The 15022-nt window shown below is 36.7% G+C and overlaps 1 protein-coding gene across 1 annotated transcript in view; it reads right to left on the bottom strand.

Moving 5' to 3' along the window:
* Positions 1-14614, bottom strand: part of LOC134798916 (organic cation transporter protein-like) — a 41211-nt gene extending 26597 nt beyond the window's left edge. The window contains exons 1-2 of the mRNA XM_063771340.1: positions 14209-14614; positions 2640-2847 (exon numbers count right to left, since the gene is read on the bottom strand). Of these exons, the coding sequence (XP_063627410.1) occupies positions 2640-2847; positions 14209-14378 (378 nt within the window). The 5' untranslated portion in view covers positions 14379-14614. The remainder of the gene's footprint in view (positions 1-2639; positions 2848-14208) is intronic.
* Between the last annotated feature and the right edge of the window lie 408 nt (positions 14615-15022).

Here is a 15022-nt window from a genome sequence, read left to right on the forward strand (position 1 = left end):
AGGTTCGAATCCTGGTAAGGGCATTTATTTGTGTGTTCATCATCATCATCACACAAATAAATGCCCTTACCAGGGCTTGTATATATGTGTATATGGGCATTTATTTGTGTGGTGATGATGATATTGTAATTGAATGCAAGTGACGGAAATATAATAATGTGATATATTTTTAGAACTGGCTCAAAATGGCCTTTCATTTAATACCACACACGATAGGTTTCTGAACAAAAATTTTTTTTTTCCATACAAAAAAAAAGATGACGTCATAACTCCTTTCCGTTTGTTTTTTTTTGGTGCTACGGGTCAAATTGATTCAAATGGCCTAAAGATTAATCGTGCCGATTTTCGTACCTTTAACACCATTTGCAGCTGATTCCCGAATTTCAGGTTGTACCGCTATCACTATGGAGGGAGGTGGACCGTCGACCGGCTTTCCTACAAAAAGTGCTCCCCGGTGACCATATAGATGCAATAAGAGCGCTTAATGCCGTTTTTCCTGACGCATAAATTCTCTTTTAAATACGCTAAGTACCTATCAATAAAATGACAGGGACAATCTTAAGGGGCCCACTGATTAACAAGTCCGCCGGACGGTATCGGCCTGTCAGTTAGAACAAAATTTTGACAGTTCCGAACAACTGACAGGCCGACACCGTCCGACGGACTGTTAATCAGTGGGCCCCTTTAGAGGTAGGACAATCTCACAGGGTATAATGTGATTGGAGGCTTTGTTATTTATCTACCTACTTCGTTTAGCACAGTGTGCCAAAAGTTGACGCTTTCCGCACTGAGAACAGAAATACCCTCTAATTTTAAAGGAGATAAGATTTTCACATACGTGTTTAGATGCAGCCTAGAAAGTCTGATACACATACGACTTAACATCCTCCTATTATTCTGCCCTCGTGCTTTAAAAATACTCTATCCAATTAGGAAATCACGGTACATACGTCCAATACAACTGTAACAATCAGTATCCAACAATAGATGATTCAGCCATTCAGGTAATATGAAACACATGCTCGTAACTCTCATAAGTTAGAAATTCCGGTTAGGCATAATATTTTTAGTTAGAGACACGTGGTTCCTATAGCAGACTTGCTTGCATAAGACTAGTGGTGAGGACTTGAAGAGTATTCTGATTTGAAATATGATATTGATTAGATATTAATAATTCTCGGTCGCGGTAATATTAGTAATGGGAAAGCAATGATGATAGGATGAAATAGGGGAAATGCGGCCAGCCTGTTGGGTTCACTGCGCGCTGAAGGCACTTTAGAGGGTATTCTTTATTTGTAGTTTTTTTTAATGTACCTATACTTTTAGAGTACCTAAGCTAATTCATTACCTGTTATTACAATCAGAATAAGTCTCAAGGCCTTGCAAACAATTTCCTGTATCAAGTCTACATTTTATCGCAAATAATTAAATTCTCATCCATTATTTATATCAACTTCATGTCAGGATATTGTGATATTCCATAAATAGAGAAAAAAAGGAAAACCTTTGATATTTTTTCTAATATTAATTTACGTAATGAAAAATTTCTATAGTTCGTGTTTGTTATTTTTATCGTTTGGAGATGATATATTACTTTCATAATTAAAATGAAAGGGAGGTCAAAAGCGAGTAAGATAATGATGATGACTTTAAGTATTTAGTTCCGGCATAAATATTATCTGAATTTAATCGAGGTTCATACAATTACTGTTTATTGCAAACAAATAGTAGATTGTGTCACAAGGGAGCAAAATGACATATTTAAGGCGTGGGCGTACATCGAATCCTGAGCGTAGTCAATCAAGTCAACCAAGTCAAAATCAAGTGTTAACAATTTTGAAATAATTAATGCTACCATAATATGACACATACTGGGGAAATTAGTATGTTTTAAATTATTATTTAAGCTAAAAAATATTATGTACGTATGGACGTAGTATGTGCATATATTCACATTTCGTTGTGTTAATATTTTATTCTGCGAATAAAACAACACCTAACAAAAAATGCCTCCTGGCTCCAATTTCACCACGGTGACAGGTGCGACAATTGTAAAACATCACTGTTGCTGACGTCACAGGCATCCATGGGCTACGGTTACCGCTTACCATCGGGCGGGCCGTATTCCTGTTTGCCACCATCATTGATTTATTAAAAAAAACTTTATTATATCGGAAAAAACAGATATTTCTCTTGCTAAGTTTATGACAATTGTCACAAGAAACACTACAATTGTCACGAAATTCCGACATATAACTCATTACCTGTCAAGAATTACCTACAATTCTTCTAAATCTTGACAATTGTCAGAAACTTCGCAAAAGAAATATCTGTTTTTTTTCCGAAATAATAAAGTTTTTTTAAATAATACAATGATGGTGGCAAACAGGAATACGGCCCGCCCGATGGTAAGTGGTAACCGTAGCCCATGGATGCCTGTGACGTCAGCAACAGTGATTTTACAATTGTCGCACCTGTCACCGTGGTGAAATTGGGGCCTGGTAGGGAAGAAAAAGCTTTTTTCCGAATAGGTGACGTGAAAACAAGTGATACTCAATAAATTCTTAGTAGAAGTAACTATTTACTTGTGAATGCACATTTTAATAATCATTGATGTCGAATAATTCTATCATACTTACTTCTTTGACAATAGAATGTTGTTCCAAATAGACGTACTCGTCGCACTCAAGCTCGACGGAAGTGTCGAAGGCATCAGCGGAGCACGAGCTGTTGGTAGAGTTACTGAAGGTGCCATAGCGGAGGCACTTCGCGAAGCCGCCGTCTTCGAGGCGCGGTATGGTGTAGTTCAACGCGTCAGGGTTGTCAACGCATTCAGGGATTGCACATCTGTAACAAAACAAAAAATAATTTTGAGAATATGACTGAGTAGGTACATTTAGCATCAATAGTAGCGGAGGAACAACGCACCAAAAACCTATGCCGTTAACTGGGGACAGGGGTAATATTAGACAAATGAAATATTCCCCGATTATACAAACGTGGTGGACAGCTCAAAGCTCAACTGGCTAGAATAGCACATAGTTAAAAAAAATGGACTATAGTTATCCTATCTGTCCCCAGCTATCTCACTTGACGGTATAGACATAATACACTACACAAATTTTAAAATTGTCTTATTTTAATAAATACTAAGTTTTAGGCAAAAAAAACATTTTTGGTACAAGCTTTTATCGCTGACTGTACTGTTCTTTCCACAGGTAACTAATACTTATTGAGACAATTCTAAAAACCCAAACACAATTAGGTTGTGTTGTTTTATCACAGAGTTCGTATGGCCACCTCCTGTCTCCATCAACATATCTAGTGATCCAAAAGACTCGAGCCCTGTGAGCCTTTTTTTAGGGCTCGCCTCATTTCTTGACGCCTAAAAGGCTAAAAGCCTTTTTTATTTCATTAGTAAAATAGGCTTTTAGCCTTTTAGGCGTCAAGAGATGAGGCGAGCCCTAAAAAAAGAGCTAACAGGGCTCGAGTATTTTGGATCACTAAACAGATCCGCTCGATGGTGCCATAATATAGTATTGTCACCCGACTTATATATGTATGCAAATTTTCAGATTCATCGGAAACCGTGAAGTGGGTCAAATTTAACTTGCAAGATTTGATTGCAGACCGACACACAGACAGACAACGGGATAGGTGAAACTAAGTGAACGGACTGGTGAAACTACATACCTAAAAGCTTGTAAAAACTAAAAAGGCACAATGATGAAGATCAACAATGTTATAAACCGGGTACGTCAACTATGCCCTATCAATTACGAATGTAAGTAGATAAACAAACACCTCAGCATCAAGCTATTTTTAGTCAATAAGCAACTTTTATGGGCCGTATGGACATAATCACTGTGTTCCATGTATCCGGTCTTCTAGTAAAAGTTAATGACAGGATAAGGAAAGATCCAGTGGCGCCTTTAAAACAGGTTAAGGTACAGTTGATGTTAGAATTTGCTGTATTTTGCAGCAACACTGTCAGTATTATGATACCCGAATCTGCTAATGAAGAACTATAAGTTACGGCAACGAGTGAAGTGAGGAGGAGCGTTAGGTATCTTGCGATCAAAATAAATCCAAACTTGCTTCCAATTATGAAGAGAGAGATATCAGTCTTCACATCATGTACGACAACAAGTGAGGCGAGGAGTTGTGTTAAATATATTACGATCACTACGAATCCGATAGGTAGGTATTCTCTAATGGTAACAGAAAATGTTTAAGCCTGGTGGAGTTTATAATAATGAAATGACAATTCTGATTTTAGATAACGGTTTTATTAGACAGCTCAACAAATTATGTGTTAAAATCCTCAGTGACTTTTGGTGCCAACCGTACTATTTATCTAACTGTTGCTCTGAACAAGTAGGTATTTAATAAGTATGTAGCTAGTCTTAGTTAACTAGGCGAAGTATTTTAATTCTTCTAAGTGTACGTATTTCACTGCTTAAGTAATGGTACGGAAAGTAAAAGTAGAATATTGTGTAGGTAACTACACACTGATCTCCTAGTGTAAATTTCATTCGATAGCGTGAAGAGTCTTCGCGTTTGTGTTATGTCTATTTTTGTATGGGATTTTGAACAGCGCGCCAAGCGGGTTTTGGAAACTCAAAATCCTATACAAAATGACACTTAACGCAAACGCGTACGTTACGTCACCCTATCGAATAAATTTTTACAGGGATACCTCAGGCTCATTTAAGACGATGCGAGAACTCACATGAGCTTTTAATCCTTTGTGGCAGGTAATTGATTTGAGTCGGCTGAATTGGACGTACTTACACTCAACTCAATAATTCGCAATGTAACTAAAATCGTACGCGAGTTCGCGCGCCGTCTAAACGAGCCTTAATGGAGGGCTATCTAGATTTTTAAAACGTTCGCGTTTTGAACACAAATTAAACCATATTTGAGACGTCGAAAATAAAGGTAAACAAAATAGATTCGCGCTAGATCTGGTTTTAAATATGTTTAAATATAATCTAAAATTTGATTCAAAACCCTAACACCACGCACCCTCGTTGAACTCTGGCAACCCTACTCACCGGCAGGAACATAACACTATGAGTAGGGTCTAGTGTTATTTGGTTGCGGTTTTCTGTAAGAAGGTACTTCCCCAGTTGGGCTCTGCTCTAGTCCTGGAATGACATCCTCTGTGCTGTGCCCTACTACATAAAGCGAGATGACATTCACAGTGCCCATTCCTCTCTTTTGGACGTAGTTTAAGGTCCACTCGGGATCGGTTTAAAAATATGACACATAATATATATATGAGATATATGAGATATATATTATTTGTCATATTTTTAAACCGATCCCTTTAGAATCCATCCTAATATTATAAAGGCGAAAGTGTGTCTGTCTGTCTGTCTGTTACCTCTTCACGCTTAAGCCGCGGAACCGATTTAGTTGAAAAGATAGTTTGAGTCCCGGGGAAGGACATAGGATAGTTTTTATGTCGGAAATCATCCCTGAAGAGAGTGCAAAGGGGAATTGAAAGAGTTAATGAATTGCCTACCTTATTATACCTTCTTTACCTGCTGTCACGCGGACGAAGTCGCGGGCAAAAGCTAGTAAAATATAAAAATACCCCTGCGTAGTACTATTATTACAGCAGTCATGGCGTTTTCACAAGGTAACTGTAAAAAATACTGTCCTCGATTGACGTTGATGGCCGTAGTAAGTATTTTTTGTATTTTTTCTCTGACCTCTACTCTATTTTTATTATAAAAAATATAACAGAATAAAGTAAAAGTACGCCTACCGCCAATCGATCAAGTATAAATAGTTCTGTGTCTAATTGGATATCGTAGTGTCCGCGCCTGACAACAACGGCACAATGCAAGGCCAGTGGGTGTTGGATTTTAACTCTAGTTGGAATATTTAAAGTTTAAGGCGGTTATCACACTGGATGCGATTCGCACGTCGCTCCGATGTCGATGGAATGTCGCGATAATAAATAATAATATGCGCATAGCGTTCCCTCGCTCAAACAGGAAAAAAAAAACGAACCTAGCCGTCGCGCCACCACCATACAATCGAATTTACGTTCTCATTTTAAAACAACATTCTGAAATAACATGAAATGTGACATGAACATTCCAGAAACATATACCTATGTCCTGTACCTACTAGTTTTCGTTGCAAAACGTTAATTGTAATACAAAAATAAATTGTGTTCCATATTACTGGACAAATTATTGTAGAGATACTAATTTATTGAACAATACAATACATATATTCTTTATTGCAATCCTCAATAAAAGAAAACAATACAAACGAAAACAGAAATATAATAGCAGACGTCCTTCGGACAATAACCATATAAAAACATATATACAACAATATATTTGAAAAATAAACATACATATAAACCAATACATTATCATCGTGAACCTCGGGGTCAAATAATACTTGCTCTGACCTTATGTTTTGTCAGTTTTGTGAATTAGGTAAATTCTCAGTAACATAAAGTCAAAGTGACCGAAGTGCACTTGTTAATATACGCTATTATAGACCTAAACACGAAAACCTTAAGTGCTTGTTTGGCGTAAAAGTTTGAGCTTAGGCAAGTAACTCTATGTTATAAAACAGATTAGTTGTGATCTATTTGCAGTGAATAGAAAGGATGTGATTGTGCACGGGACTTTTTCTCGTTTGTGGGTTGTCATTGACCATTTTCTTTTGTTAATTATATTGTTGAATGTAATTTGAAGGTTTTTTCAATGTCTGTTGGTACTTAGGTACATATCTAAAATTTAACTCATTGGTCATTGAGGTGCAAGGTCTTACAGTAATAGTTAATAATAATAATCACACCTTTAAACGGCTAGGTATCCATTCTTCATTTCAGATAACATTAGACTCTGATCTTGTAGCAGAAACTTCTCTGACAGAAAGAGATTCTAAAGCTATTTTGTGAAGTTGTACATCAAACAATTTTGATTTCGATGGTATATAAATTCAGATTTTAAAATCTGTTATTGGGTTGACATTGGATAGTATTTTTGCAATCGCATTTGCAAACTATTATCATATCAAAACGATAGTAGAATGGTGTTTAGCAAAAATAAGTCATCCCACATCCATTTTGCAATAAAATGTCAACTTTAAGCGTACATTTTTTGAGTTGACATCTTATTGAAAAACTAATGTGGGTTGACACACTATTGCTTAACAGCATCCAGTTATAACAGATTCTTGAATACCTACTGCATCTGAACGGTCGAGCGAGCGGATCGTTATCCAGATATTGCAATCTCAACTTGTTTTGAATATTCGTTGTAATTTAGATTTGTGTGCTACAAGTGTCCCGATATTAGCACTAATTATCTTTTATGCAACAGAGTGTAAGCCGATAAAACAACAATGGCGACTCGATTGTCACTCGATGCGCAACACCAGGCCACTATAGTATAGTCCAGTGGTTCTTAACCTTTCAGTGATAAGGGCAGTTCGACAAAATTTATTTTTTGCCATGTGTAGTCCCTGGAAGTTAAGCTTATGTCAAATAAAGTCAACAAAGGGTAAATCAATATTGACCACTAGTGTACCGTGGACCACCATTTAGAACTGGCCCAGCCATACCAGACGGCGGAGGGAAGCGTAATCCCTTTTCCGAATCTTCAACCAGAAAACCTGCTATCGGTCGTGAACCCCCCTTTTTAGTGACAGTCCTTCAGAAATCCAAACCTACCTAACAATTTCGTTTCGATCCATATCAACGCGTTAAACGTCAAACCAACTTAAATCTTTTCCAAATCAAATGATTCTCGAAAAATATAAATGTTCATTAATACCTACTTGTAGTATTTTAAGTAGTTAATAATAATTATTAATAATTACATTTTTATTATACATTTCTACTTTGTTTCATTTGGAATATATCCCTGCCTATGCAGTAACTAAACGCGTGATTTTATTTTTGACGCTCCTTACGTCAAAAATGTCGGACGTCAATGACCCGCTTGTTTACAGTTTATATTATATAGGAAATTCTGTAGTATCGCTACATGGCACCTATTCTAACTTAGAATAGGGGCCAGAATTTATAACACGCTGACAATAAAATTGTCACCATTCGTTAGTGGTAGAACAAGTAAACATTGACTAACATCTGCTGTCGTTATTTACCGACTCAGTAATGTACCTACAGGAAATTGTCAGTGTCAGATGACAATTGTCAAGTTGTTGAAATAGGCACCTCGCGCTGTAGCAAATCCATTATTAGTATTATCACACAACCCCACACAACACAACACAAAACACAAGAGCAGACGATTCAATGGAGCCACGCCGTTCTGTGGCCTAAATAGTGTTTAGTTTTAAGAGTTTTAAGTTTATTCAGTTTATAGTCTAAGATATGTATAAGGTATTAAAAATACCTTATCTAAATATATAAACGTGAAAGACCTGACTGACTGACTGACTGACTGACTGACTGACTTAAATCAACGCACAGCCCAAACAGTTGGGACTAGAAAGTCCAAATTTGGCAACTAGATTCCTTATAAGGTCTAGGGGTCCACTAAGAAAGGATTTTTCAAAATTCATCCCCTAAAGGAGTGAAATGGGGGTCCAAAGTTTGTATGGGGAAACAAGATTAGTTAGACTATTTTATTCCAAATTTCACAGGAGTATTCCTAAAGATAAATGAGTAAACACGTGTTTCAGGTTTTTTGAAAATTGAACCCCTAAGAGGGGGAAAAGTCCCCAATAGGGTTGATATCTCAAAATATCAATATGGGTATCGTTTTCATAGTATTTTGAGACGCTAATAACAAAAATGGCATCAAAATTAAAATATAACGTAGCCGACGTGAACTATGGCCCCTGGTGGGGAATGCTAATTACGAAGATAGCATAGACGGTTGTAACATACACGCTGATTTACAGCCACACGTGATCCAGACTTTTGAGAATGCAATGCCTTAAAGTAAATTTTTTTAGCTATTAGCTCAGGGAAAATTTCACTAATACCTACAATGGCTGTTGAATCGTTGGATATTGATGGGACCATGTTGGCTCATACCGTAGTACCTATAATTGGAGATGGAGCCTGTCAGGCCGCGTAGCCAAGATGCCAATCGCTTACTCTCCGTAGCGATCGAAACGCAACTGTCACTGTCGCGCTAATATGGAAGAGTGATAGAGAGACATAATGCTTTTCGTTGTCGAAGCGATAGCGATTGTAACCTTGGCTAGGCCGGCTGTTTCGCGCCATCTCCTATCTTCTGTATGATACGCAGGTGATGGCCAGGGAGGTGCGCGAGCAAATCGTTAGTCACGTGGTGGCCAACTGGGAGGAGTTTATTATTATGTCTCATAAAAGTAACGGTGATAATTACTCCAGCTCCGTTGAATACTGCCTTGAAATGTCGCGCCCTTTTACTTACGGTAGTCTCTGCGAGTTGGTAGCGGCAGGACAACTGTTTCCGTGGGTTTTCGAAGTTTACCGCAACAATGAGCTATATATGAGAGTTGGTACTGTGGGTAATCCGGTGGGCCAACTAAGATTATCAAGTGATTTGTCTAGCGGTCATTTTGACGTATATATTCGCAGTGAATTACTCGTAAGACCCACAATATCAGAGCCCCCTTCTTCACTCCTCTCTGTGGTTGCCAAGAAGATTACCACGAGAAGGAATGAAGAGATTACCACCCCACCACCCCATTTAGAATCAGACTCATCATTATCTCTTACCGCTACCAAAACAGTTACTAAAAAACGCCGTGCCAGGTTCACGAATACTACACGGAACAAACAACTAAAAGCTGCCGCAAATAAATATATGCAAAACAAATCATCAGATCACCAAGCTGCCGTAAGCAATTACCAAAAAATGAACCCTGATGTACACAGAGAAGCAGTAGCTAGGTATCAGCAAGCCCACCCCGAGGTAAACCGTGACACCTCCGCTAGGTATCAGCAAACCCACCCCGAGGTAAACCGTGACACCTCCGCTAGGTATCAGCAAATCACACACACTGATACACTTCATCCATCATCAATATTCATCAATTTACATGTAAAACTCCGCACCATTTTGCAATTCTCTCTCAAGTTGCCGTTTAATGTCGTCCGAAAAACTGTCCTTATATTTTTCCCAGAGACTTAACGGGTCAGTAAGTTGACAAAAAACTAACATTATTATGAAAAGTTCACGCAGCTTGAAGGGAGAATCGCACAACGCAGCTTCCTCTAAAGTTGAGTCCCAATGTTTATCGTCCTCTAGCAATCCAAGGGAGAACCACTAATGTAGTGTATAAGGAGGTGCTACAGGTACAAAAGGCTACAACTACATAAATAAAAAATGTAAATTAAAAGGTGTTAGGTACAAAACGTACATTAGATTATATTAAATAAGTCGAGCTCGATTAATCGATATAATTACAATTCAGTACGGTTACCATCAGTTTGTCACTGACATAAACGCCGTCGAGAACGTAATTTACTTTCTATATATTCCGTTTGCACTAATATGCGAGTGCGAGCGAGATGTATAGAAAGTAAATTACGTTCTCGACGGCGTTTATGTCAGTGACAAACTGATGGTAACCGTACTGGTGTCTTCAAGTCAAGAGTGAATACTGTGAATAAGCTTTTACTGAAATAGTGAGCTACACCTTCGGCCTTGTCATCACTTTCCAGCAGGTGAGACTAAGGTCAGTCACTGTTCAGTCCGTAAAAAAAAAACAAAATTAAAAAAACTCTCCTGCGCGTGCGAAGCCGCGGGCAAAAGCTAGTAGATATATAAGTATTAAAAATACCTTATAGTTTTTAGACTTTTAAGTTTATTCAGTTTATAGTCTATATCTATTAGGTATTAAAAATACCTTCTAGATATAGACTATAAACTGAATAAACTTAAAACTCTTAAAACTAAACACTATTTAAGCCACAGAACGGCGCGCGGCGTGGCTCCATTGAATCGTCTGCTCTTGTGTTTTGTGTTGTGTTGTGTGGGGTTGTGTGATAATACTGATAATGGATTTGCTATATTCACAAATTTTGTAATAATGGGCCTTGTTGCCTGATTCAATTTTAAAATAAACTAAAATAAATAAATAAAATATGTCAAGCCACGATTACATATAGTATTTACGTATTATCTAGGTATTCTTTTAGGGATACATTGTAGGAATCGACAATTGGGCATCAAACATGGTGACAGTTAAAGTGGCCAAATATATCGCTACTCAACTACTAACTACATTTATGTCTTAACCCTTTAAAATATTGTTTTCGCTAGGGCAACTTTTTACCCCCACTACATATCTTGGCCGCTGTATTTTGCAAAATATACCGGGTGTGGCCTGTAACATGAGCAAAAAATTAAACTGTAGGCTGTACTCCTCATACTGACCAACATTTGTTCAGCGACTTTTAAAAATAACTTGTGGTTTGATTTTTAATACACTTTAAAGTTTATTCTAAGACGCAATGTATTGCGAATTTTGTTATGTTTAAGGCGTGACAAGCAACGTCAATCACAATGATATGGCGTGGCGATGGCGTCCATTGAAGATAATATTTATTTTGTATGAAAAATAGGGAGTCTAAATACTTCATAATTTTTAAAAGTTGTTGAACAAAAGTGTCACCGTTTGAGGAGTACAATCTATGTTTTAATTATTTGCTCGTGTCACAGGCCACACCCGGTATATATTACCTACTTAGGGCCCAAAGTGTAGTCGAGATGACAACGCAATTACAAATTTACCCACTAAGTACCAACAAATATTAAACAAGCAAATAGCATCTTAGGCTGATTCTATTTATAAAACGATTACACATCAATAAATAAAGAAATAGGTATCATTAAGTTTGTGTATATAAAGTATGTGATATTGACATACATATTTGGCCAGTGATAAAATTAGAATGCTTGACCATGCTAGAAAACAAAGAAGACCAACTAAAAGTAGAGTTAAGTACGATCACGATCTCTTTTCGTAATTTTTTGAAATTCTCCGAGTAAGAATTTCTTCTTCTATGTCTATGCATTCAAACTTTTAGTTTTAAGTCTCGTTTAACCAAGACAGGTTTAGCAGTAGCAGTAGTAACATTCTTTACTGTGCACAATTAAATACATTATAATTAACATATGTCTATGTCTATGTCATAACGAGCTAAGCAAGACCAGGCGGTCTTATCGCTAAAAAGCGATCTCTTCCAGACAACCAACTCAAAAGGTTTAGGGCAAGCAAAAGTGTGTGGCGTTTCCTCTGTTACTGGCAACGTCGTACCACAAGATCTAACAGATGGCGTTAGCGTAACCACTCCTATATAAAGAGTGCAACCTTCTATGAAGCGCCATAACATCTACATCGCGCTAACGGAGTTCCGAATATCCGTTGTAGTAAATACAACTCCTAGCAAACTCTCATCGGACTTCGGTCCCTATGGTATAACACCCGCCTGGAAAGACAACTTTAGGTATGGTTTACTTTTCGAGCGATGGCGCCATACCTTTGGCCTATACATCCAGTAGATGGCAACACTTTTTGACTTTTAACGAATGTAACACATATTAGTGGAAGAACAAGGATCAAACTCAAATGGCGGTCTATAACTTTTGGTAGGCGGGCAAAAGATGGCAGTAAATTTACTGTGGCTACAAAAATTACTTCGTAATCCGCCTCTATACTAAATTCTCTTTGGTTCATGGTCATCCTTCATACACGTGAATGGAAAAGCTGTTATATCTATTGCCTAAGATAGTTTCATATGAATCTAGTTTAAGAATAGATATCGGCACGGCTCATTTAACTAAATGATAATCACGTATCGAGATAAATTTACCACTCCGAGTGATTCATACTAATACAAAGTCATTCAATGAATGCGTGAAATTTCATATTCAAAAAACCGGCCAAGTGCGAGTCGAACTCGCGCAAGAAGGGTTCCGTACCATTACGCATGTGACGTCACAATCAAATTATATACTCTTTATAGTTTTATACGGGTTTTAAAGTAGAAATTGTGTCTAAAAATAACTGCTGTCTACGTTTCTCTATTAATCTTTTGGTGCTATATTTCTTCTTCCATGGTATAAAATAATTTATTTTAAATACAGTTAAATACCTTATATGTACAACCTGTATGTTTTTGGGGTATTCAGTAAAATATTTCTAATTATTTAAGCACGTGCCTAACAAAAACTAACCAATCTGTTTTCAATTATGTTATTGATTTTAATAGGTAAGTACCTAACGATAATGTAAAACTAAATTATGTGTAATATACAATTAACGCTTTACCGCATACAATGCCATATATGGCGGATATGATATTCAACACTAATGACAGCTATTAAAGTTCAAATTTAAACAAATATTTTTTAGTAAGGGGTTAATTGAGTTTTAGTTCAAAGTTATTAATGCAATTTGCCAATAATTACACTAAATATTCGCTTGATCATTCGCAATTACTGAGGGTATTTGGACAATATTACTGTTTAACGATACTACATGCTATTGTTTACCTGTTAGTAAAGTTAATGATTGACATTTGTGACTAACACAATAAACAATACCTACCCTACGACCTTGTCAAAGATATTTTGACAATTTACTTATTTAGAAGTACGAGTAGATGTGCTTTAAACATATAATTAAACATGGAAAATTACTTCGTCGATATTTTTGTTAATTTATGTGCATTCTATATGGGATTTAAGTAGTTTACCTTTAAAATAAGTAGTCAATTCAAGTAGATTGCATAATAAACACACGAAAAATTACACATAGTCAGGACTATACTAGGTCCCATAGAAAAGGTAAGCAAGTAAAGTATGTATGACATAATTTGAAATAAGTATATGTATAACCTACCTAATATTTTCACAAGCTCTAATCTAGTAGTTAAATCTAATATTTTTATTGAAATTTAAATAATTTTGTAAATTATTGATAGAATCATGATTGTTATCAAAATCTGCGTGATTACGAAATTATAAACGTAAATAGGTTTAAACTTTTTTTCGAATTTTAGCGGATCAGATTGTAGGGTACAGTCGCCATCAGATATATCGGAGCGGCCAAGGCGCTCACAAATATCTGAACACGCCTCTGTTGACAAACCGTTAGAGTGCGTCGTCAGATATTTTTGAGCACCTTGGCCGCTCCGATATATCTGAGATTCCGATTACTTTAAAAAAATATTTTGTAGTTAATTACATATTTTTTTCTTACCTATAATCCAAGTCTAACACTTCAAAGTTAAACACAGACGAGTACATCCCAGCGAGGAAAACCGGTATCAAAATTAAAAAATAATTCCATATATTAAACTTTTTAAACGGTCCCAATTCGTGTAAAATATCGTCCACTGTCACTTCGTTTTGTTTCTTCTCTGGATCCATTGTTCAAATAAAAACAAACATACAAACACTAACTCACAACTTTAAGTTCCGTCTAATTAAATTTTGTCATAAACCAACTAAGTCAAAATACCTAAATGTTAAATTAAGTTTTTCTCAATTGATTATATTATTTATTTTTGACACGTTTACATTTTTATTTGAAACGTTTACCGTTTATTTATTAAACGTTTTAACGTTATAATTTGAACCGGTAACGTGCGTTCGCGCCGGTCGGTCACCGGGCCGAAAGTGCGCGCGCACGCGTCGGGCCTAGGTTTATGACTTTTGCCGTGCGCCTAATTGTCTACGATATCGATTAAATTGCAATGAAAACCGAAATTTCTTTGAATAAAATAAATAAATAAATCATTTATTCAGATGAAATAAACCCTATTATACAGATTGTTGACAGGGCAGTTGTTTTGTTGGCTTTTATTTAGTCCTTGGTGTAAAAGTTCTACTTTCTCACAGAGTACCATCTCCCACACTGTTAACTGTACATCTGTGTACCTTATGCCTTTTGTAATAAGGTCCACCGATGTACAGTTAGGAGTGTTGCTGTTTGTACCTACTAGTACTTAATAAAATGTTACCTTCTACTTTTATGCAATAAGTGCCAGTGCCTCTCTCTCTCTCTTCCCAGC

The sequence above is a fragment of the Cydia splendana genome, chromosome 17, assembly GCF_910591565.1.
Source record: "Cydia splendana chromosome 17, ilCydSple1.2, whole genome shotgun sequence".
In the NCBI taxonomy this organism is placed as follows: Eukaryota; Metazoa; Arthropoda; class Insecta; order Lepidoptera; family Tortricidae; genus Cydia; species Cydia splendana.